At 44.4% G+C, this 25,211-nt stretch overlaps 1 protein-coding gene across 2 annotated transcripts; it reads left to right on the forward strand.

Annotated features, from left to right (window-relative positions):
* Positions 1-2,095: 2,095 nt before the first annotated feature.
* Positions 2,096-25,211, forward strand: LOC114862157 (coronin-1C-A). Of its 2 annotated transcripts, none has more exons than XM_055511667.1 (11): positions 2,096-4,223; positions 12,433-12,629; positions 19,093-19,215; positions 20,252-20,381; positions 20,539-20,720; positions 20,963-21,082; positions 21,186-21,290; positions 21,392-21,537; positions 21,685-21,742; positions 21,839-22,078; positions 22,698-25,211. In XM_055511667.1, the coding sequence occupies exons 1-11, from the start codon at positions 2,102-2,104 to the stop codon at positions 22,815-22,817; spliced, it is 3,543 nt and encodes a 1,180-aa protein (XP_055367642.1). In that variant the 5' UTR covers positions 2,096-2,101; the 3' UTR covers positions 22,818-25,211. The 2 variants fall into 2 exon arrangements, with proteins under 2 accessions (XP_055367642.1, XP_029018045.1); XM_029162212.3 differs by lacking the exon at positions 2,096-4,223 and adding an exon at positions 5,112-5,271.

Below are 25,211 nucleotides of genomic sequence, written 5' to 3' on the forward strand. Positions count from 1 at the left end.
CAGTGGATGAATGTTCTTTTACTGAATGTACCTTCTATCATATCACCTGATACCTGTCTAATACCTGCATTGACTACGATGCTGTGTGTCCTGACCTGACGTCATTGTGCCTCATCTCGTTTTTTCACAGCCAGGTTATATAACATTTGGCTTCCTGTCACTATTTACATGACATCACTGAATCTTGTACCTGGACAACGTGACTCTGTGTGATGGACGCTAGCAGAGCTGTGTGTGGCTGCATACAGTAGATGTTTGTGGGTGGATTCTGTTTATGTTCATTTAAGTAGAATAGAAGAAGAATGCCTGTGACGAACGTAAACTTGTACACATTTAAACAACAGCGAGAGGCTAAACGAGACGCCTGCTGGAGTCTGTTTTAAATGTATCATCAGCCTCAACCGCTAGCTAGGCGACCGCTAGCTGCCTGCCTGTCATCAGCGCAGTCCCTGGGTGTGGACCCTTCCTACCGGAGAATGCTTGGCCGACATACCTCCTCTTTGTTTTAATATCTGACGAGGTATCCTGTGTTGGATGTTACTATAGAGACCAGGAGAAACAATGGACCGCGGCCTGAGCTATTTGTCAGATAATTTCCCACACTGCTGGATGTGCACACGTTGTCTACAATTACTGACTATTTCTCCCAGACACAAGTATGCGTAGTTAACTGTTCCTGGAGTGAGCAGCCATGGCAGCAAAAGCAGATGAATAAGTACTAATGTCTTATATGTACTCTTGTTTGTTGTTCACTTATATTATCTTACATCTCAACAAAGTGAAAACACATTCAAACAAAAAGATGTGTTTATTAAGGCAGCAAACAGTAGAACCACAAGTCTGAGCGTTTCCTGATTGTATTAGTCAAATGCGGCGTGACGTCACATGGTTGCAATATAAGGCTCCCACTGCTTGTGGGTCTGAGAGAGGACTGATCATCACCAAACAACTAACCAAGAGCACACCGGGTCCTGAGAGAGAGCAGCCAGCTCCGCAGCGTCTAACGGGTAAGTGTCAGACCCAGCGTGTGAGAGGAGGTGGATTCACATCCGGCGCAGTGTGAGGCTGGAGAGCCGTCATGAGACTCCTGACCGGTGCGATGGGTTGTAATATTTCGAGATAAAGAAAAAAAAAAGTCGCGTATTTTCCAGATGCTTCGGCTTGTGGTCCGCCGGCTTGAATTCCTGTAGGTCTTCGGAGCATGTTGAAGCAGCGGAGCACATGGTGATCAAGTGATCAGCGCCGGGCGCCCGGGGCCATGAGAGCAGATAACGAAGCAGTTGTTAACCAGAATGAAGGGCCTTGAGGGAAGGTGCTGCCCACACTTACTAACAGTGAGTGGAGTGAAATCAATGGATGTCAACTGCTCTGAATGTTAATTCAACCTGAGTTCAGGTTGGTCCTCGGGTTTTTCGGGGCCGACACTCATCAGGCTGCGTCTCCTCCACACAACGCTGGCTCTATACAGGCAGAGTGCAGGCCTGTCAGATGATGAGACAACAGCAGTCATATGCTGTCACACACACGGCTGATGGGAAACACACTCATGTTCCCCCATCATTGTTTATTGTGCCCGACGGTCTCCTCTGCTTACGGCTGCAGTTTACTGGCTGAGCACTTATTACACAATTATTCAGCCTCGTGGAAAACTTTGTCTATGCAACGAGTTCTTTTTTAGGCCCGTGAAGTAACGTTCATCCTGTGGCTGTGGCTACAAAGCTTCTATCCTTAATGAGTGATGATATCACATTAATTCACATTAAACGTCGTTAAGGTACACTTATTCCATCTTCATCATGGCTGATAGCTTTAAAAGTGGCGAGTCAGACTGTAGCGGCATCTTGTGACTGTAATTTAGGTTGAACTGGTCCAGGCATCGCAAGTGCATGAAGGAGCCAACAGAGGGTATATTATAGCAGCTGAAGTCATAAGATTCTCCAACTGAACTGGACTCTGTGTGACTGAGTTGTTTGCTGCATGGTGGACGGCCTCTTCCCATCAAACCGGGTCCATTCATCCAAGGTGTCTCGTGTGCTGGCGTTCCATCACGTGAGAGCTTCCCGTTGTGACTTCAACACCGTGTCTTTCTCCTCAGGCCGGTATGGGACAGAACCAGGACAAACCCGAAGGAGAAGAGCAGACCCTCGGTGAGGGACCGGAGCAGACAGGGCTGTACCCTGATCCAGGAGGTGCCGGTAGTCTCACAGGTGATGTCACTGAGGGAGGAAGTTCCTGCAAGGAGGAGCCTGCGAATACCAGGGAACATTCAGGGGAGCCAGACGCACAGGACCTGGATGGGAGTCCCTGCCAAGAGGCTACAACTCTTTCTAATGAAAAGCACATACATTTGTGGATGAGTTCCTACGCTGCAAGGGAGGTGAGGCAGGGAGGGGCTGCAGGAAAGGAGGGGGGAGAAGGAGGCAGGATTGCTCCAGCCGTTCCACAGGAGACAGACACGGACCGAAAGCGTGGCGCAAGGACTGAGGAAGGAGCCAGAGCGTACAAGCTTGTGAGTCAAGTCAAGCGAGAGGACAGGATGGCTGAGGAGGAGCTTCCAACATCCGCTATCATCAAGATGGAGTCTCACGATGACCGTGCCCAGGAAGAAATTTCACATAAAACCCACGGTCGTGATACCTGCGGGGACGTAAACTTCCTGGATGGCGACGAAAAGGATTCTGCAGCCACGAGGAGCAACGAATCTGCAGCTCCTCCGGGACAAAGTGAGTTTCTGTCTGTTCAGATGCACGATGAAACCACCACGGCTGAAGCAGAGAATGAAGATATTAAACTCTCCGCAGGAACAGTGGGGAGTTTGAGCGGGGGGAAGGAACCACCTCCAGCTCAGCCCCAACATCCTTTGAAAAACAGTCCGCAGAAAGAGTCTTTATTGGGCATGAGTGATACCATTCACGGCAGCCCCGAAAAGGAGAGAGCAGAGGATAATACAAAGGAGGAAACGTGTGACGTGAGGCCGGCTTTAAATCAAAGCTCCTCAGAAAAAGCAAAGGTCACCCGAGCCGATATTCAAATGGAGTCGGTGGGGCCACTAAATCTGCAGATCGATGCAGGTGAAGCAACCACACGCCGAGAGACAGACTCGGCCCCTGCATCAAACCCAGGCTCACCCACGGAGGCGAGCTCTATTTTGGAGAAGTTACTGAAGAGAAACAGGAAGGAGGCAAACCCAGATACTTCTACAATGAAAGACGTTAACGTCGACATCCAGGAGAAGCCAGATGTTTCAGCGGTGTTGTATGCAAACAGCATTAGCCCGGTCAAAGGCCCCGGTGAAGGGCTGGATCCATCAGATCGGCCCAAAAAGGGTATCTTACCCTCCTCTGAGGATTCAAAAGCAAACCTTGCAATAAACATTCACGGCATTGAGGCCGTTAGCCTGAAACAGACAGACACAACGTCAGATGGACTCTGTTTCAGGCCTGGGATTGCCCAGTGCGAAAACACGTCTCTCGTCTCGGCAGATGTTTCAGTCAGGGAAAAGATGGAAGTAAAGCAGACCACGTGCCCCTCCAGAATCCTGCCCCCAACCTCAGAATCAGCTGTTTCAGCAGAAGGAGTGTCATGTGAAATGGGTGGTGTGATCGCCGAGGAATCTGCCTCTTCCTCCCTGTGTGATACAAAGGCTCCGCCCACAAAAAGTCATGAGGAAAATGTAGATTTAAGCCAGTCAGTTACTGACGAGGAGACGGACACCAGGGCTGTGAAATCACTTCCCCAAATAGAGAATGAGAGTGGCAGCAAAGCTGATTTGGAGTTTTGTGGATCTGAGAAGGAGGCCACTCCCTCTGTGATCACACAGAAGGTGGAGGCTTTGACTGAGGCCGCTGATCCAGATCCACAAGGACCAGTTACAGAGCAAAGCCAGCAGGTCACAAGCAGTAAACCTCACTCTGAAATGACACCGAACACAGAACCTCCAACACCAGGCCACTCTGATAATAAATCAGGCAAAGAGGCAGGTGACACTGTTTTAAAGAGAGACAAGTCCCAAAATGCTCCCAAAACAAGGCCCGTCTCAGACCTCATAAAGGAGACAATTCAACTGCACGAGAAGCTGCAGCACCAGGACCGAGCGAAGCCAGCTGAAGTCAGGATCGAAGAGCAGAGCCAGTCGGTGAAAGTGGCTCAGATGAAGGCGGCTTTCGACTCCGCTCAGAAATCGCCTGACAAACCAGTCGAGAGGAAGCCATCGGTGAGAAGAGGTAAGAAAACAAATGAGTAGTGCAATGGCAAATATGTAGAGACTGCAGGTACGGCAGTGCAGAAAACGCTGGAAAGCAGCACAGCAGGGAAATGGATCGGTGAGCCATTCGTAATTGCAAAAACAAGTAACGGGTGAGCTCTGCCCTCTTGGAATGTGGGCCGTGAGATGCCACCGCAAACACTTGCATCAACCCTAATCTACAGCCCTGACGCAGGGAGAGGAGAAAATAGATTACATGATGGAATCCAGCTGTGTGCTGCTGTCAGGAGTCTGCAGCGTTTCGAATTTGCAAAATACTGCCATCTTGTGGCGCAGCGATGTACTCGTGGTACATTGTGTTCCATATAAGTGTAAGCACGCACTGTGGATCGTAGTTTGTGTTTACCAACAGTCATTATAAAAGATAAGATGGTTCTGGAAACAAGAACTATGCAGCCATATCTTTTTGCGGTTTAATCATTAATAATTTTACGTGCCTCGTTTATTCACAACTCTACATTACTAGTCAGTCTGATTAAATCTGTATTATTTATACAATACTTACATTGTCCTTATTAAGACGTATTAAGTTGCTTCTTAGAGTAGGTCTATCTCTACATAAAAAATAACGAATTAAACTTATGTGCAGTGATTTTCTAAATGATATAAATACGACATAACTACTAAGCAGATAATAAAAGGCGGATACATAAGCAGAGATAACGATAATAAAAAAAACAGAGCACTAGAGATTTGAAACGCCAAAAATCATTGCAATTATAAAACTGTAAATGGAAAGTTTACGGTAAAGGGCGTACATTCTCTTGGTACCAATTCGTCACTATGAGTGGCTGCAACTGCTGCCTATCAAACGTCGTCGTTCCAATCAGAGCTCGCCAGGCCAAGCGAATGGGGCGGGCCGTCGTTAGAATTGGGAGAGAGCTCGGAGAGCGGGTGGTGTCTGCACAGCGGCGGCTCCGGCGACAGGAGGAGGAATCAATTGGGGAAAGGATTGGATTGTGTTTTATCATTCGACTTTCAGGAATACCACAAAATTCCTCTTGAAGGTGCGTTACCGAATTAGTAGCTGGTTAAGAATGTTTTTCGCCATTTCCCCCCTGATTCGGACGTAGCGGTCTCCGTCTGTCTATCTCCAGCACTCCAGACAGGAAAGTGCATGCGCTAGCTAAAATGAACCGGGACATAATGTGAATTGTTTTTTTTTTTGGCTTGAGCTAACCTTTAACGGCCGTTAACCGACAGAGCCGAGCGGGTTCGACCCCACACGGCTAGGAAACCGGTTCGGGTGATGAGAGGGCTCCTTTCCCTTTTGGCGTCGGCTTTCGTGCCCGGCTCGAGGACGTGAAATGTGGTGTCGTACGTTAATGAGCGGGGTGGGGTAGCGCCACAGCGCGACGGGGAAACTTATCTCCCGAACGGCAGAGCCACGCGCACGGAGCGGCGGGAGCGGCAACGGCAACCGCGCCCTGGCCCCGTGCACACGGCCAGCCTTTAAACTGAACAATGGGCTCCGCGCTCGGTCCGCGGCGCTGGTCGTCGGTTCGAATCCGGATGCCCGCTTCGACTGTGACCCCGCCGCACGCGTGAACGCGAGGGGGCCGCGGGAGAGAAGCGGCTCCGTGCTCACTAAGGGGAATATCACTGAACCAGTTCTGCTCGTTCGGACGCACAGTGGAATTGAAGGCACGTAGCAGGCAGCGAGGGCACGCGCGGGCTTGTCACGTAGCTGCACCTTCGTTATGAAGCCAGCTCGTTGTTCTGACATATACTGTTAATCCAAGCGACCTCAAAGCAGGTTAAAATGTGCTCCTTTTGTTTACCAGGGTGCTACGTTATTGCCAGATGCGTTTGATTTGCGGTTGATGTCACGAGTAACGTTCAGCAGCAAATCCCTGCTTTGAATAGCTACAAAAAGGAAATTGATCATAATATGGATTCAAATAATTTTATTTCAATCAGTTAGTCAATTAATTGATTCCATTGGCTTTCACCCTTGATTGCAAGTATTATGAATTGGCCTCACCCTTTCAAATGTAACTTGGGTAAGACAGGTAAAAGAGACGCAATTTAAATCCAAATATTGACTTTTTAAAAGGATCTGGGGAGGTTGGTGTTTTATACATGGAACTCAATGGGTTTAAAGCTCGATAGTGCTCTTCTTCTTACGCGGCGGTCCTAAATATCACCTGCAGACCAGCCTCTTGCTGATGATCCGGATGATCTCTGTGACCCCTCTTTGCTGCCACCAGCAGCTCGTTTGTTTGCTCGGCATAACGGCCTCGTTTGCTTTTCTGATGGCCGTGCCTAGTGGGCCAGAAGGGCAGCACCATCTACGTATCCGGCCCTGCCTCGAAGGAGCGTGCTCAGCTTGGAGCCGAGTGACTCTGTCACCTCGGAGCAGGTGAAGGCTGACAGGGGCCACGCTCGTCACAGCTACAGCCGTGTGCCGATTCGCTGCTGTTTCCAGACACGTCGACCTCCGCTGGTTGCGTTGCAGCACTAGGTCGCTTCCCTTCTTACAGCTATGCTGAGAGAGGAAGCGGGACACGAGGCAGAGGGACGCTATGCGTTATATGTTAAAGTGTGTTGGTTTCAGCTGCACCAAGACACTCGTTTGGACTGTCGTCAACTCATAGAGAGCACAGAATTGTAGGAGATTTGTCTAATACCCAGCATATTCATTACGTTTTTCACCAGTCTTGGCTAAGGTCTGGTACAGTACGTCTGTCTGAGATCAGATGTTGTCTGCTGACAATGTACATGCTGCTGCTAAAACCATAATTCAGGCCCTGATTTCGTTTTGTGGATATTAAGACCATGTCTTAGTCGTTAGTGTTGCCTACGGTAGTCCTATAAATATGTATTTTGGCATCTGCATCTCAGTTTGACTGAAAGACTGCATTCTTCTATCATGTTCGATAAAACCACTACTACTAATTATTGTTTTTATAACATAGTCATTTGATTCCTGAATCGTATGCATCAAAGGAATCATTATCCTGCTTCGGAATGAGGAAGAAAGAACAGTTGACTTCTGGTATTAAATTGTGCTTATACTTGTTTCTGCTTGTGTGTTACCTTGGGTTAAGTTGGACTTTGAGCCACAGTGCCCATGTGTCTGCAAATGTCATTTACTCTACAGAGTATTAAAAGATACAATAGCATTGTTTAAGCAGTTGTGCATAATGTATTGTCCTCCGCTAGTACTTCTGTTGAGCAGAGAACAGACTGCAGGGTTACTTGGGCTTGGAGAGACGTAAAAATGGCACCTTATCTAATTGTTGCAAAACGCTTAGGAATGTAGCTGGAATGGTTACAATGGTGGTCTGTGGCCTTGGTTACAGGAAAGGGAATTAGATGGTGTCTCACGCAGTGTTGGTGACAAAAGCCAAACGTCAGCCGGTGTATGGAGCCCAACGAGGCCATATCTCTGGTGTTTGAAGTGCGAGTGAGGGGTGTTCTCCACGTCCTGTCCTGTGTACATCACGCCACACCCCCTCTGTCGATGGCGTGCTATCCGTTCAAGGGACGTGCCCTGTAGGCTCCGACTGTGACCTGGAGCTGCCAAGATGACGTTGCGGTAGCGTCTGGTTGAAGGCAAGGCAAGTTTGGTTGTGGTGATGAAGCAGTGTGAAATGGAGGAATTGTAAATGCCCTTCCTTTTTTGTGTTCTTGTTCTAACACTGTATACAAAGAGAAGTTACATAAATGTGAAAGCCTCCAAATAAGAAGAGTGTTTGCAGTTTAAGGTGTAACTGCACATTCAGCAGCTCCAAAGTGTGTGTTTCTGGTGCAGCAACAGTCTCTTGCTTAATCGATTAGTAATTTTGAAACTTGGTGTTATTATTCACTACAACACAACAAGGTGGTAAAGTCCTGAAGTCCAATCTGTCCTGTTTGTATTAACTGATATTGATCAATCTAGTCTTGTGTTTTAAACCATTGGGCATAGTTTTAATTAATTAACTTTAGGCAGACTATTTTTTAGCGCCTTGGTCTTGTAATGCAATTGCTGCAGTGAGCAGTTTCTCTAAATCGTTGTTGTTTTCTCTATCATCTCTACTAACGCCTGTCTTTACGTGGGACACTAACACACTGTCTCTGAACCATGTGGGGTGTAGACAGAAAGGAGTAGCCCCAGGTTTTAATTGGAATGGTTCAACTGAGGCAGCAATAAATTTCTGTTGTCAGTGAAGACATGTCATAATCTTGCAGAATTGTCCACATGCTCCACAATCTATACAGGGTCACCTTCCCAAATAGTGTGTAGTATTGGTGTTTATTGAAATGCATTGAGGATCGTGAGGCAAAGAAAGTGTTAGTGATGTTTTATGAGTGAGTCCTCATTTCTTTTTTTAGCTTTGTGTAGTCAAAACAGAATTCATCCTCTAATGGACCTCATCCAACACAGTGAGGTCAGCAGCAAATATATATATTCTGTCACAATCAACCTTTCTTTCTTCCTCTAGATTTTAACCCAGGTTAACATCTATGTATTGTCAACAAAACTGTTATTAAAGGAGTCGGAGGAAAAACAAGAACAGTACTTAAAACGGCGTTGCACGGGTCGGTCCTTTCCTCAGGCCACTGGGTCCTCCTTCTGTCTCTGCACATCAGGGTCAGCTCTACTGGCTCGGGGGCAATAAGGTGCATAGCTCTCCTTTCATCTAATTTGCCCAGCAGTTACTTGAAGTACTTTTGCTTAAATTAGTGCTGAATCAGTGAGCTGTACTGTAAATAGTAGAGTGGGACAGAGCATGGCATTCCCCCAAAAATCTCTCAGGTGTGTGTGTGACTGTTCGACTAGTGCCTGACTTCCATTGCCTTAACACAGACTGTGATCACATTGTTTCATTCATTTGTCACGTTGGTATTCACATATTTTTTTTAGTGGTAGCCACAGGAATCTAAGGAGTTGGCCATTTGGATCAGTCCTTGGCCAGTTCTTCACAGAATGGCCCAGCTCTTGTGCTTCCACCATCATATCCAAAACGATTCAAGAGACTTGATTCACCACGTAGATATTTAGAATAATAGATATTGAATTGACAAACTGAGGTGTTGAGAACATACATTCTCATGCTGACACATTTCTAAATGGACCGGCCAGTCTCGTTGCTTCACGTTTACCCCATCAGGTGAAGGTAAGGGATGAAGATGTACTTAAAGAAGTACTGTTGGATAAATATGTTGATGGTTTGGCATTTGCTCAAGCAGCGGTTGGGACCTACGTGTCTTAAGGAAGGAGTTGCTGAGTGGGAGGCTCAACAAGTCCGGTCATGTGTAGCTTTCAGGATGGTAGGATTGTTGGGCTGTTTGAGCGTGATGTGATTTCAACAACTCTGAGTCTAGTCCAGCACATGAGCAATATAGTTAGAAGTATGCAGTTTGTTTTCAATGTATAGGTGCACTGCTTCTGACATAAACACATTAGTCATTTAGTCTAACAACAAAAACAACTATTGCGCTTTGTGTTTACATGTACGAATAGGACTGGCTGTTAAATGGCCACTGATATTGTGACATGTTGCTTAAAAGGATTGTCAGGACACCCCACCTCCTCACAACAAAGCTTACGCGCTAAGGTCCAATGTTGCACAATCGGCTACAAGCCTGCACAGTCTGATCAACCTGCAGCGTGTGCGCTAGCCCAACCCTCCTCAAATTCCTGAGAGGTTTTACATCCACTGTGTGGTTGGGGAAGCTGTCAAGTTCAGGTATTGGTACAGAACTAGAGGAGATCTTTGTTTTGTCTAAGCAAGTCACACTATTGTGGAGGAAAATGTCCTAAAAAGTGTTACTTCTTAAAAAAATGTGCTGCTCTACCTGGAATAAACTGTTTTACAGCTTGTACCATGAAAAGCTCTGTGGCGTTTTAGACAGATGTGTTATTAATAGTCTTGATTCACCCAAAAGCTGTGTCATTCTTCATCTGCATCTGATTCAGCTTTAATTTTGCTGCATCGCGTACAAAAAGGTGGCTTCGGACAGTCACCAACAAGCAAGGACATATTTAAAGGCGTGTCCCTGACCATTGAGTTTCTACTTGGAACCTGTCACAATGAAAGACAACTCTGATTCTGTTTTACAGTCTTTTTTTTTTTTTACCGTGCTATGTTTTAGCATCTGATAAGCTCCAAACACGTACGTTTGACCTTCTGGACCTACCGGGTTGTATTTCAACACCTCAGCAGTAAATGAGAGCCACCCCCACCACCACAACATCTTGCGATGTTATAACACGGGGCAAATGTCTGTGTATTCAGCCTTAGATCGTAAAGTGCACACACCCACTCCAGAGTATTATCAGGTTGGTCCACAATAATCTAGCTACTTCAGATCACCACAGACAATGTTGACCTGAGGGCAGATACAGAACATATCTGTGGTAGCTATAGTTCCTCACTGAGGGTTGCAGTACATCAGAGTCAGTACCCATGGTGAAAAGTTTAATCATTATATACCTAAATGGGATAAAACAAAATTACTATAATGTCCTTCTGGCCATTCAGCAGAGTTTTAAAACTAACCTAAAGCATCAGAAGCGCTGCTGTCTTCATACCATACCAAACGTTTTTTGGAGTTTTTAAGGCCGTTATTAGGTCTCCCACTAGACAGGTGTCTGATTTAGATGTGTGTTCACATCTAGTTTCTATTCTAGCCCAGCTATGTGACATATCCAAAGCTCTAAAGGTAAGCAAACAAGCCTCGCCCTCATGACAAAGTTGTCCTTGTTGAGTGTAGCTCCAGACTATCATCATATTACTGTAAGCCAGACTCATTTTTTTTCCCTGTTTTGTCATACTTGAAACAAAACTGATAAGGTTTTTTTTTTTTTCTCAGCCCTAACAAAGCTGATTCGTGGCTGCTGGTGACATGATAAAACATTTTTTTGTGTGTAATGTTGTTGTACGAATTTAGCATGTTTTACATAGTAACCCTCTGGCATTGTGATTTCCCATTAATAGTGCATCCTTCAGGAATGAGTGAACCCTCATCCCCTTCAGGAATGTACTCCCTGAAGACTATATGATGTTAAATATGAGCATTTGCTCTTGGTCTGCTTTTCCTTGACAAATTCACATCTCATCTAGATGAAGGACTTAGAGAATCTTATGTAACTCCTCTTTTAATTTAGAGAAGATTAACACTTAAGTGCTATTAAGTGTTTGATCTGATTCAAGCAAAATTGTGGCTGGAGTGGGGAGGGAGCAGCAGTGCTGTTCTTTTGACATAAGGAAATCATGCGTGTTACTGTGTGCCTTGGTTCATAGAGGAACTGAACTGTTAGGACACTCCTCCATCCTTACAGGAAGAGCTTCCTGCTTTTCCTGTCCGTAACATGCCATACAAGCACTTCTCGCTCATGCTCATTCTTTCCATCTTGCTCTGTCTCCGTTTCTCCCTCACATACTCCCGCGCACACAGTCACAATGGAAAACCACCTCCAAAACATGGCCCACATCCTGTGCTGTGCTTTGGTCATTTTGGTATTTTGGGCTGGTAAACTGTTACCATGTGCTGCATTTATTAAAACAAACAAAGCTAAATCATTGATCTACAGGCACTCAGGCTTTTGTCTTTTCTGTTTCATTTCACCTGCGGCCTTGGTGGTTTATCTAAAACTGGGCAGCTTTCTGTTATGTTTGGAAGCGGTGTATTATTGTAAGCAGAGAAGTGGGACTTGTACGCTACTTGTTTTCCAAAACTCTGGGGTGCCAGTAGATTCTTGTCTTGGTGAAGGTTTTAGTTGAACTAGCTATAAAATCTGTTTGTTTGGATTTAGTGTGTCCTATTTTACATTGGAGGCGACTCTAGTTACTTTTCTCTGGATAAAGATGGATGATATTTAAGATGATTGCAAACTGGCACAACAAACGTGTTTAATGTCATTTCAATTCTGTTTGTGTGCTAGATATTTCTTAAAGATGCATCCACTGTCCCATGTTCTCTTCGAATAGAGGATGTTGATTTTACAGTCTTACGACCATGATGGCAAGAAATTCCAGGAAGTCTCTTGGAGTAAAAAATAGTACTGTTTTTTTATACACAATAACCGCAAAGTGTGTGTGGATGCATTATATAAAAAGTCTCACTCATGGATCATCAGTCGCTAGTTTTGCTACCGTGTGTGTGGATGTTGTGTTGTCAAGTCTGTCATTTCATTCACATTTGGTGAGTAAATTCTCTGCCTTTCATTTCCGCAGATATGAAACGAGTTGTACGGCAGAGCAAATTCCGTCACGTTTTTGGCCAGCCGGCGAAAACTGACCAATGCTACGACGACATCCGGGTTTCAAGGGTCACGTGGGACAGCGCCTTCTGTGCAGTCAACCCCAAATATGTTGCCATAATTATTGAGGCCAGTGGTGGCGGAGCCTTTCTTGTCCTCCCTCTTCACAAGGTAAGATTCACAGACAGAGCAATAAGGCCCATGTGGAACCTGTTTGAACCGTCAGTAGTGAGTGTATATATCATGCAGTTCCTAATGGGAGTTTTCAGTGCTTGGTGCTGCTAAGTTTGGTTTGGTTGATTTTGGTGACGCTTGCTCCGGCCTGAGTAATTTTTTTGTACTCTGCAGTAAATATTCATGTACACCGAACACGTCTTTGAAGCAGAAATGATGATCCTTCATGTCAGTGTAACCTAAGCTTAATGTTTACCAGCGGGCTGTGTCACACCCTATGTGTAAAGCAGCAACTGCTCTGAGGCCTCAGTGAACAATCTCCTGATGTTTGCCTCCATAAAAGGAATCGCTCCACTCAAACTTGAATTGGGCTGGCAAGGCAGTATTTGAAGAGCATTTGGCTGTAAACACATGAGCTGGGTTCTGCTTCTTTAAAAACCTACTGTCATAGCTGATATAATTGGGGGCAATGCAGGTGAGACTCTATCTAATCCTGCCTGAACACGTCTTTTGAGGCGCATTCCTGATTCTGCTAGAGCATGTTTCTCAAAGAGCCCTTGGGTGCCGTTATTGTTGGAAATGGTAAATGGCAGGCTTCTGGTATCTCTGTTTGGCTCAATGCAGTGACCAAATGGCAGCTTGTGACACTCAGGGGACATAAGTACTGCAGTATTGTTGACAGGTCTAATCTGTGCCTGTAATTTGTGCACACAACTACAAACTCTCGTATCTTTGGGGAAGTCTGTGGCATAAGGGACGGGGTCATTAGGCCTGTCATCATATGACTTCCAGCCCTCAGCACCTCGTTCAATGCCTGGTTTGTGCTCGAGGTGGCTGCAGGCTTGGCCGCCTTCACGCTCCTCCTGCCCTCATCCGTGTCTGCGCTCAAACGAGTTGCCCTCCGCATGCTGCGTTCCACCTCACAATTGGTGGGTCCGCTGAACAAAGTCCACTTTCACTGGTGTAGTGAAAAGTTAAGAGAGGCCGGGGTTGTTGTGTGCAAAGCAAACCCCGGGCAATATCTTCAAATGACAGATTAAAGGCACTTGATTTTCAGATCTGCCCACGTATAAGCTTGGCAGGCCGACGCCGACTAATTCTTTACATACAGTATTTTCCATATTTCAGGCAATTGCTTTGACAGGACGGCGCCCGGGGGGAAATTCCATACGTATGGTGTATATGTGTTCTCGGACAGTGTGATCAGTTTATATTTTCACGTTGGCATGAACGGATGAAGTCATTCCTTGGAACACAGGAACAGACATTAGGGGGCATTCCTGTATAAGTGCATTTGTTTTTCTCATGTATTCATTACCAGGGTAATCTTGAAGGACTTTTCTAACAAAGCGGGTCCATCTGGAAATCTCAGTATAGCTTCAGCTAGCAGTGCTGGTCTCAAAAGTGGGACGAGTCTCTTCTTGGTGTAACCAGACCACACTGCAGTGATTCAGTAACTGCTCTCTCTCTTTTGTCAAAGGTAGAACCATAAAAAAATTTTTTTTGTCCTGAAATATTTTAGGAAACCTGGATGTTTTACTTTTAAATCTTCGTCCAAATTATTTTAGTATTTGATCAAAGCACAGTTTAACTTTAAAAGTGGTTGGTTCTTAATTTCAGCTTTGTTGCAGGGACCCCCGTTTCCTAACTGCTCCCATATTGTCCTGTCCCTAAGGTGGGGGTGCATCCGTCCAGCTAACCCATCTGCCTATGCTGTGTTGCTCTCAGCCTCTGTGGGTAGCCAGCTGCTCGGGGCCTTTGTTCTACACTTACTCCCAACCCAGCCCTTTGTCATGACTATACTTCATCTGAGGGGGAGGCAGAAGTGTTATTTTGCTCCTTCCCCCCTTCACAATTAAGCCACGGGTGGAGTGATGCAGGGTGGTTGGGGAATTAATTATTGAAATTCAGATCTTGGAAATATGGAGAAGATGTGTATGTCTTTACATTTGAACAGTGGAAAACATTACAAATGTCCTTGGACAAAATTAAAATTAATCAGATTTGTATAATGTTGGCTTAGTTGTGCGCGTGTGTGCATGCGTGTGTGTGTTTTTAGGTCAATGTGTATCACATGATTAACGCGGAAGCTGAGGTCAGTTCAGCCTGTGAGGTTGGTGCAGCAGGCTGCTGTGACTCAGCACAGCCACGTATTGTTGCTGCCCTCTGTCAGAGTACAGATTTATAGTGAGGCTCTCAGATGTCCAGTCCACCACATGTCATTCCCCTCTCTCATGCTTTTAATCCCCCCATTCTCTTTCTGGGCTCGATCCCTGCTAATTTATTCCCTGATTTCCATATGAAGGAAACCGTAGGAGTGAATGCTGCAGCTCGCAGTTGTTCAATTCCTTTCTGTCTGCTCATCATTAGAGAATGGAGGTATCAGTAAATGATTAGTTGTTGTGGCGTTCCTTGACTAAAACTTTTTTTTTTAATGCAAACTACCTATTTTAGTGCTTTGCGTGTCTCCTTCTTTCTTGTCTGAGTGAATTGGATTGGATTTCCTCATTTAAAGGACACGTTTAGTGTTGGCTCATCAAATGCTGCCTCTGTGCTGACAGAACAGGCGGATGTGGAGTGCGTGTGCTGGATTTGGATCCAAGCCGTCCACACACCATTCATCCAGTGCTCAACCTCTACTGTTAGCAATCCCTGGATGTGTGCACGGTGACACATCAGTTCTCTCCTTCCTCCCATACACCACTCTGACTGCTACCTAGGCCACATACTAACATAGTCTGGGTTGTGTCCAGGGTCTTCCCCATTCTATGCTGTTCAGTTCTCCCTGCTTTTGTCGCTTCTACCGCTTCGTCCTGCTGACTGCAGAATTTACCATATATGGTCATTCGCTGCTCCCTGCCTGACAGCCTTCCAAGACCATTTCCTCCCTGCGCTGCCATTGGCTGTTTCATGCAGTGTTGGTACACATGTGAATTCTGGGATAGGCTGAAACATGAAGAGCGGCCAGGATGAGAGAAATGGGTTGGAGTCAGATATTGTCTCTGTCACAGAGTCACTCACTGTGTCATCTACTCTAAACAGTACTCTGTTTAAATTAAGCATTTCCCAATAATGAAACAATTGTCTATTGATATAGGGCTTTTTTGTTTCAACCATATTGAACTGAATTAAGGTTTGCTGTAATAAAGCAACAATTTACAGACTGACTATGGCTCCTTTTTAAATGCGGCAGGCTGCCAGACAACAGCGCCATTGATGTGTGTCAGAACATCTGCTGTTTCACATGCTGTCTACAGACGATTTCATTTTTGCAGGACTGTATCACAGCACGCACTGGAGACGTTGAACACAGTGGTCATCTGTCACAAGCAGCATACTATATTTAGACCAGTCTCATCAAAGTAAGAGCCCAACATAATGACCCTTTCCGATTAGTGTATTGAAGCTCTTGCTTGTAGCTAATTGGCCTGAGTCTACACACACTGGAATGGCTGTTTTTACACTAATCAGTCATCATAAACCACCAGTCATGCCTTTGGGCAGCGGGCATTTTGTACCAGGAGTACTTGATAACAAATATGACCCAACACTGAAGTCGCCCTAACTGGCATCAAACCGGCCTGAAATGCGGTTAAAACATGTCTGATGCTACCCAGAATACACCTCTTCATCAACATAGTTTCACTTACCAGAATTGTACTGTACCAAAATAGGTATATCTCCCTAATCTCAAGTTATTTGTAGCTCAGGTTTCCTGAGCTCGGCCTGCAGCCTGCTGCATCCTATTGTTCCGCTCTATCTTTTACAAGTTGTAAATCTTTAGATCTTAGGATCTCCTGGCGTCTCAACCGTACAGGCAGAGGCTTGTAAAAGTGGAAATTTCCATTCTCTAGGCGGCACTGGACAGCGTGCACGGAAGGCCCTTCAGTGGTGTGCACGTGTGAATCACATGTTGAGCTGCTAGGAGAGGAAGTGTGCAGGCCTCTTGTGTGAATGAGAAGAATGTCCTGTCTTGCCTTCAGGGAATGTTGTTACCCATTTTTTGTGTTCCATTGTTGTGCTGTACATCTGTCACTGTGTGACTCACTCATTTTCTGTAGCCTTAGTTGCTATGCAACTGGTTGTTTTCTAGGCATCAGACATTCCTCTTACAGGACACACACTTCTGTAGTTTAGTTTTGGACATGCTGGGTATTTTAGAGTTTTCATATTTCATGTTTTGGAAATAATCATGCTCACATGTCTTGCTGGGTACATAACATACCTGTAGAATGGTTGCCTTGGATAAAGCCTGCTTGCTTGGCTGGTTTGGTTAGTTTGTTCCTTTTTTTCTTATCGTGTGTGTGACGTTACTCAGACTCCTGTTTATCAGTCTGCCAATGTGTAAGCTCACTACAAGTTGGTAAGGATTAGGTGCTGCACCTTTAAGACCATTCTAGCTTGGTTCCTCCCATAAATAAAACTGTATAGTTTCTTACAAACAGTCCAGTTGATTCATGTAATGGAGAATGCAGGAGTTAACTATCGAAACATTGTTGTTTTAAAGTTACTCTTGAGACATCCTTTTCATGTTAAACTATTTTTTAACCCCTAAAGGGAGTAGGAGTAGGAGGGGTAGGAAGGACGAGGCAGATCCCATTTGTTACGTGGCTGTGATCTTCTTTCAAACTGAATTCCTGACTTGTGTTTCCTGTTATCACATGGATGTGCAGGCTTGAAGCAAAAACCGCTTGTTTGCTCTTCAAACCCTGGAATTCCTAACCATATCCACAAACATCAGTAACACCTTCCAACGTGGCTGTATGTGACACCCTTGCATCCCTCTTGCTCTCATTAGTCAAACCAATGCCAGAGCTGTCTGAGCCTGAGGAGTGGTATTCAAGGAACGCCTGACTCTCTGGCCCAACTGACTTACTGGGGTTGATCAGGAGCTTGAACTCCGAAGGTTCATGGCTAAGTGCCTCAAATCCACTCGAATGTGTCCACAATGTGTTTATCCTTCAAATCAAAGGTATTGGTGAAAAATGGATGTAGACATTGGATTTTTTTGTAACGTGTCTGGATTTGTGTTAACATGTGGGATGTGCCCGGGTCTCTTGAGTGTTGAGGTGAATTGCTTTTCTATTTTCATCCAATTGAGGGCCGTAACACATGCACCCTTCCTATTAACTGTCCTGCTAGCTTTTATAGTTATTAGGGGTGTTTCTCAATATGTGCTTTATGTCAACTTACATTTGCATTGTTCTGTGTCATCTGTGTTAAAAGCAACATATTCATAATATAATACATAAAGGATGTTTTAACCTTTTTAATTTGTTTATTTAACCTTTACTTTGTGTCCTTTTACCAGACATGTTTATGTTGCAACACCTTCTCACTAGTCTGAGGACTTTCCTGCTTTACATCCTGTTCCTTCTTCCTTTAGCAAGTCATATGCAGAAATAGTCCCAGTATGCTGTACTCAAAGATAAATCAATATACATGTACACGTTGCTTTTTCATCTTTTAGTTTTAGCAGCTATTCTTAAGACACTGTTGTTACTGTCCGGGTGATTCTTACTTTTTTCCTTGTTGGGGAAGGCATCATTCTTTAAATCGGGCTGCTGCTGTTGCAGTCATTCGCTTTGCACACTAAGTGACGTCATTTCTCTGGCCCTGAGGTGGTACACAGACAATGGGTGTGGCTCACACGCGCAGGCCACTATAGCATGGCTTTCCAAGTCACCTCACCATGGAGAGAGCTCCTGGTTCTCCCAGTTTATGGGGTCTTAAGGTTAAATGCTAATTTGTAGGCTTACTCTTCAAAAATGTAGGAGGAGGTACTATGATAAAGGTTGTGTGTGTATCAGAACAGTGTAGCAAGTTATGTCAAGGACATAGTTGGTGTGCATCTGTTGGAGGGGTCACGACTGATAACTTTCCTTAATTACTGTGGGTGGTCAAGAAGCTAAACCAGGAGCTAAAGAAATCTAATCTCAGTTTGCTTCTGTGTAGCACAACTAAAATCCAAGCCCCTTTAAGCCATGGTGTGACAAATCAATGCTGATGGTCCTTCAAGCTTGTTCTGTTTGTGTTTTGACTTTTTATTGATTTGGGGATTTCCCTTTTTTTAAGGACTACTTACTGTTGGACACAGTCAAAAAAAATTGAATTTGAACTGAAGTGGAAGTGGTGCAAGTGTTTAGACTCCAAAAATTAAATATACGTTGAATATATTCTGCCACTCTTGAGATGTCTTGTTATATTCAGACTAGTTGTTCCCGAGACTGCGTCATTCACATCTGATTTAATTTTCCTTGTAGGCTGAATCCGTCTAAGCGCCTTTTCTTGGATGTCGCTTGTGTATGTGAGCTTAATTTCGCAGGTGGGATTTAGGATTAAACTGTAATTGTCCTGTTTCCAAACATTCTCTCTCTCCCTTAGCATGGACAATGTTCCTAATGCAGGACTAGACTAAGGCTAATCTCATTATTGTGTGTTGTTTATCTTTGTCTTGCAGACGGGACGCATTGACAAATCCTACCCCACAGTCTGCGGTCATACAGGTCCAGTGTTAGACATTGACTGGTGCCCCCACAATGATCAGGTCATCGCCAGCGGCTCAGAGGACTGCACAGTGATGGTAAGGTTTGCCTCTACACTTAACTGCATGAAGACGGCCTCTCACTAACACCATGTACTTTATGTATTTATAGTGAAAGCCTATGTTATAAGTCAGGGATGGGTTCAGACCTCACCCTCTGGATCAGATTAAACGCAAATATGTGTTGTAGGAATCAGGGCTGGGGAATGATTTAGTTGTTTATTAAGATGAGGTCACCAAGTATTTTTTTTTTTTTTCATGTTCTTGCCCTTTCCACCACATGCCCTTATTTGGACAGAGGTTAGCACGCTGCCTGTGTCTCACCTGAAAGTCCGGTTTTCCTTTTAACCCCACTCTGAATAAACCTCATGCACATATTTGCAGACGTGTAACCATCAGTGGTTTCCCTCTTGGTAGCATTTGATCAAATCCATTTTTTCCTGCCATTTGTACTTTGGCATAAATTGGAATGGCTTGCATTCAAAACAGTGCAGCAGGTATATAAGTGACATTTTCACGGACGATGACTATGCAAACCACGCTGTCATCACCAAAACCAAAAATTTTAAACTGATTTTCAAAGAAGCCTTTTGGCAGAGGTTCCACACAGTACCAGCAAAACTACTACTGGCTACTCCAGAGCCTGCTTGTCTGCAGAAATCTTGGTCTCTACTGCCCCTCTGAGGCCTAATACTGTCACTACATTGTTCCTGGTCCCAATGTTTTAGAGTTGGCCATTACTTTATTTGGATGCACTGAAATTAACAAGGTTATAGTGGATTGGATTGTGCCTGTATTGGACGAGCACTCGACTTCAGTGTTTTAGCTGGCTGCAGCCTTTTATGATACACGTGCTTCTCCTACAGGGTTTGCCAGTCAAGATCAACTTGGCAGCTCAGGTGTCCCTAATTCCCCTTTCAATTCAAAGAATCAATATTTTAAGTTAAGCTTAGTTTATTAGATAAATCTGTCAGTTCACTGTAAGTGTAAATAAAACTGAATTAAATTATATTGTTGAACTGCATTCTTTTGTGATCTTTGTTCTTAACTCCTGTCATAACATTGTCCTCTGCAGGTGTGGCAGATTCCTGAGAATGGTCTTGTCACGTCCATGTCTGAGCCAGTAGTGGTACTGGAAGGCCACTCCAAACGTGTCGGCATCATCACATGGCATCCAACTGCGCGTAACATCCTACTTAGCGCAGGTCAGATCTCTCTGTAACCTAAAAGCTCCAAAAACGAATATACTAAAATTCTGCTGTCTGAAACAAAACCTCTCTGGAAATAAATCAGTTTTTGAAAACTAAACTCATTATGGCAGGTGTGATCTTGCTGCTTACCTCTGCCTTACTGTGTCTTCAGGATGTGATAATCAGATCATTATCTGGAACGTGGGCACCGGTGAGGCCATGATTACCCTCGAGGACATGCATTCTGACATGATTTACAACGTGTGTTGGAATCGTGACGGTAGTCTCATCTGCACCGCCTGCAAAGACAAGTCCATCCGTGTCATTGATCCTCGCAAAGGCCAGCTTGTTGCTGTGAGTAGATGATAAACAAACGTTTTTTGTTCTTACATGATATTTCTATATTAATTCCTCAATTTGAGGAGTTAATAAGTCTACCAAAGTTCTTTTAACACAACACCTTTTGATCTGGAACTAAAGCAGACTTCTCCATGATCACAGAATAAAGAAAAAGAAAATAAATGTGCAGATATTTTGCTTAGCGCCTTGGTGTTAACAGTGGACACAGGTGTTGACCTCTAAACTGCTCTTTACAGGAAAAGGAGAAGGCTCATGATGGTGCTCGGCCCATTAGGGCCATTTTCCTGTCTAATGGCAACATCCTCACCACAGGCTTTAGTCGCATGAGTGAGAGACAAGTAGCTCTCTGGAACGTTGTAAGTTGCTTCATGATGTCTGATTAAACTACATCATAGATTTTTGCCTTTTAACACAATATTCCAATTATGCAAAGCAATTACAGATATTTTATTTCACCAGGAAAACATGGAGGAGCCCATGGCTGTGAATGAATTGGATACTAGCAATGGAGTGCTCCTGCCATTTTATGACCCAGACACCAGTGTGGTTTACCTCTGTGGGAAGGTTAGTGTTCAGTGGTCAAATAAAGTATCAACAGCACAAAGCTTAAAGCTGATTACCACAAATTGTAATCTAAAAGTACTCGTTTCTTTATTTCTTCACAGGGGGACAGTAGCATCCGTTACTTCGAAATCACAGACGAAGCGCCGTATGTTCACTTCCTCAACACCTTTGCCAGCAAGGAACCCCAGAGAGGCATGGGCTTCATGCCCAAGAGGGGACTTGATGTCAATAAATGCGAAATTGCGAGGTAAGCTAAGACAAACTGTGGCTTGTTGTTATCGGCTACTTCTAAAGTGTTATTGCTAGATTTCCCACAAGGATGCAGAACATAGTAATGATACCATCACTAGCCTCGTGACAGTCCAGTGATTGGTTCGTATTTGTATGTTACCAGGTTCTACAAACTGCACGAAAGGAAGTGTGAGCCTGTTGTGATGACCGTGCCAAGAAAGGTGAGTTTATGTTCAAGTACCTGCATCTTTCTGAAGACCTGGTTTTCCTAACACTTTACTCATGTCTCACCTTGTCACTCTGTCTGCCTCCTTTAGTCGGACCTGTTCCAGGATGACTTGTACCCAGATACCGCTGGCCCAGACCATACCCTGGAGTCTGATGAGTGGTTTGAGGGAAAGAATGGAGACCCCATCCTGATTTCCCTCAAGAACGGCTACGTCCCTACAAAGAAAAGTGACATCCAGGTGGTCAAAAAGAATATTTTAGACAAGACCCCAAAGAAGACTGAGAACTCATGCTCTGCCAACAGGTCTGCCTCCCCAACTCCACCAGTCGTAAGTATATGCCTCGTCTTCTGAATGGAACATGTCTCTTTACATTTCAGTCAGTGATCAGTGATTGTTTAATACAATGATGAGGAAATTCACTGTAGAGGTAAATCTAGGTTTTCACAACTCCTAATATAATTTTATATAATGAGCATATTGTGCTTTAATTTGTTATTTAATAGTTATCTTCAGGCATTACTTGGAGTCTTCTTGCCTCCCTCTTTATTCAAGAATGACTAGACGCATGTCTGCGGCTTGTATGTATCAAATACATGTGTTTGTAGATGTAGTTCAACCCACTCTCTCACCCATAAACTGAGGGTCTGCTTCTCTGGGCGTCCTGCTTCACCTCACCCACAACACAGCCAGCCTGCTGGTACCCAGCCCATTCATCCCCCTGTTTTGCTCTGTAATCAGAAGCCAAATGCTAACCCTGGTGGTACCAGGCCCTGCCACATGGTATATACAGTCCAGGACTCAAAAAAACTTCCTTAACACGGGAAACGTGTTGTGCAGTATTAACTCAAACACAGGTCTTAATGTGGCTTCAGTTGTGGCCTTGTTCTGTAATGGAAATGGGTTCGGACCTGTCAGTAAAGCCACTTGTGTCTTGTGTGTCCCACAGAAATCCGAAGCAAAGCTGGAGGAGATCTTGAAAGAAATCAAGTCTCTCAAGGACCTGGTCAGCAGTCAGGAGAAGCGAATCGTCAAACTTGAAGAGCAGATGTCCAAAGTTGCCATTTAAGAACCCTGTACCCAACCCACGACAATTCAGGACTCTCATTGGCTGGGGCTGGCGGGACCGGTCACTGTCTGTCTCCATGACGGTGTTCGTCTGGGTCCTGCCAAGCAATGATCCCTAGCTACATTCCAGATTAACTTTTTTTTTTTTTTCTTAGCTAGCTCTCAATCCTCAGTTTAACACAGGTGGAATAAGGACATTTGGTAAATTTAGCAGAAATGACACAAATGCAAGGGACTTTCTTTTAATCTGTGGCAGGCATTTTTATTTTGTCTGCTTGTGTAATAAGGTCTTACATAATTATTTTAGTTTAAGAATAAAGGAGGAAAACTGTCAACAGTAGCCATTTACTGTTGGAAGCCCAAATGTTTTTTTTATTAGGTTTGTTTCATGTTACCCCCAAACTATTATGTTGCCAAATTTTGTTTACACTTCATTAACAGTATTTGTTTCTTTCCCTTTGGTGGGAACAGTTAAAATGCAAGCAGGGATGTTGTAGACTGGTTATCCAGCAAAGAGAATTTCATCAGAAAAATAAAATAGCTTCATGAAAGGAAGATCCATATGCCATGCCCTAGAAGTAGAAGGAAACCCACATTTTGCTGCCACAGCCTACACAAACTCTCGGATGACAAATTCTTGCTGTCTGTGTTGACTTTGCACAAAACCTGCTTTTTGCTGTTTCCCTTAAATCCCAACGCTTCCCGTCATTTTTTCTTTGGACGCGTTTGTCCATGTAAACATTCCTTTCTGTCTTGCTTCTCGAACATGCATGTACCTATTGAACAAAATGACATTCCACAAATCTCATTGACACTTTTGGGTGGGGGTGTGTGTGACTAGTTTCTCTGAACACATTACTGTAGTGACTCAGTAACACTGGTTGTTGTGACGTCTCATGTGCTGCCCATGCGAAGACCGGCTGTGGATTTGTGTTAAGTGTTTTGTTTTTTTTTGGAAGGTCCAGTCAACAACCTCATTGTTTTCTGCTCAACACACAACCGTAGTCAAGTTTTGTAGGACTATTTCTGTCCTACATTATTACAAACCAGGAATTATTACAACATGCAAGTGTTCGCACACTGTCTTGACCGTCTGGTGATAAAACAGGGGACTGCTGCAGAAACTGCTTTACGATCAGCCTTAAAGGCCTCGAGTGTGTATGAATATGTGCCTCTCAGACATTTGTGTTTTTCCTGTTGGAGGGGGTTTTGAGACAGACACCCAACACTTGGCTGTATCAGATGACCATTATTGGGTTATTACTTTGCCGGTAATTCTAGCCTGTTTCTTGTTCCAGCTGTGCTCACATCCCTCCTTATTTTTCTTGTATTTGTTACATGACCCAAATCAGAACTGTTCACTTGTCCATTGTGAGCTGTATTGCTATTATAAAAGGCTCTATTTTCTTGAATTAGGTTTGGTTTCCTAGGGTGACGCTGAGACGGGTAATGGCTTAGTCTGTTGTTTGCCTTCAATAATTGTTACCACTGTAAAGACCTGAAAGTGCCATAGAGGTGACCATGGAAGTGTTTGTAGAAGACTGTTGTGCGAGTAGATTTGTTTAGTAAATGGTAAATTGATAGATGCCCAGGTGTAAAATCACTGAGGTGCTGTAGTTCATGCAAACACTATGTTCAATGACCCTGTTCCTAACGTACTGTATGTCACCTGGATGACCTCAAGATGTCAACGCCTCCCAGCCGGACTCGTACCGTGGCCCTGGCGCTTAGATAATCTCCATCTGGGTGCGGGTAATCTGTAATGATGATGATGGACGAGACGACGTTGGCTAAACACGCCCGTTTGAGTCATCGCGGTTGAAAGATGCAATTTGAGCAGTGAGTCGTAGAATATTAGTGACAGTGGCGCGGGTCCGATGAGGATTATGCTGTGCTGCCATGTTGTAGATCAGACGTGCGGCCACTGTTTGGATTCTCAGTAGCACTGTAGGCACGAGAGCCGTCTGAGGAGCAGTAGTGGATAGAAATCCAAAGGGACGCTGTAGGTTGGAGACGTGAAAGACAGATGTATGTTTGAAGTTATGGTCTAGACGAGTGAAAGCTGTGTAAATAACACAACTGTGTTTTCAGTTCTTTTTTTTTTTTTTTTTTTTTTTTTTTTTCTTTGGGTGGTTGTGCTGAGGGTGTCTGTATGGGTGGTGGGTTTTATGTTCCCCTCTTGTCTGTTCCGTGCACCTTGCCATAATGCGTCATGAAAAAAAGCTGAATCTCTTTTTATAGTGGAGGTCGTATGAATATCAAGGAAGAGATGCGTAGAAAAGCGAACCAGGAGAAATCCTCATGTGGAGGTGTGCTCAGCATTTTTTGTTCATTTTTCTTGCTTCAAGTATCAAACATTGATTTAAGACAACTTAATAAAGAATTTTTAAAATGG

This window comes from Betta splendens, chromosome 9, assembly GCF_900634795.4.
Source record: "Betta splendens chromosome 9, fBetSpl5.4, whole genome shotgun sequence".
Lineage (NCBI taxonomy): Eukaryota > Metazoa > Chordata > Actinopteri > Anabantiformes > Osphronemidae > Betta > Betta splendens.

Coding starts and splice junctions, on each gene's coding strand:
- LOC114862157 (XM_055511667.1), top strand. CDS start 2,102: ATGGGACAGAACCAGGACAAACCCGAAGGAGAAGAGCAGACCCTCGGT. Junction 4,224..12,432: donor GAAGCCATCGGTGAGAAGAG/GTAAGAAAACAA, acceptor TCATTTCCGCAG/ATATGAAACGAGTTGTACGG. Junction 21,743..21,838: donor TGATGACCGTGCCAAGAAAG/GTGAGTTTATGT, acceptor TGCCTCCTTTAG/TCGGACCTGTTCCAGGATGA.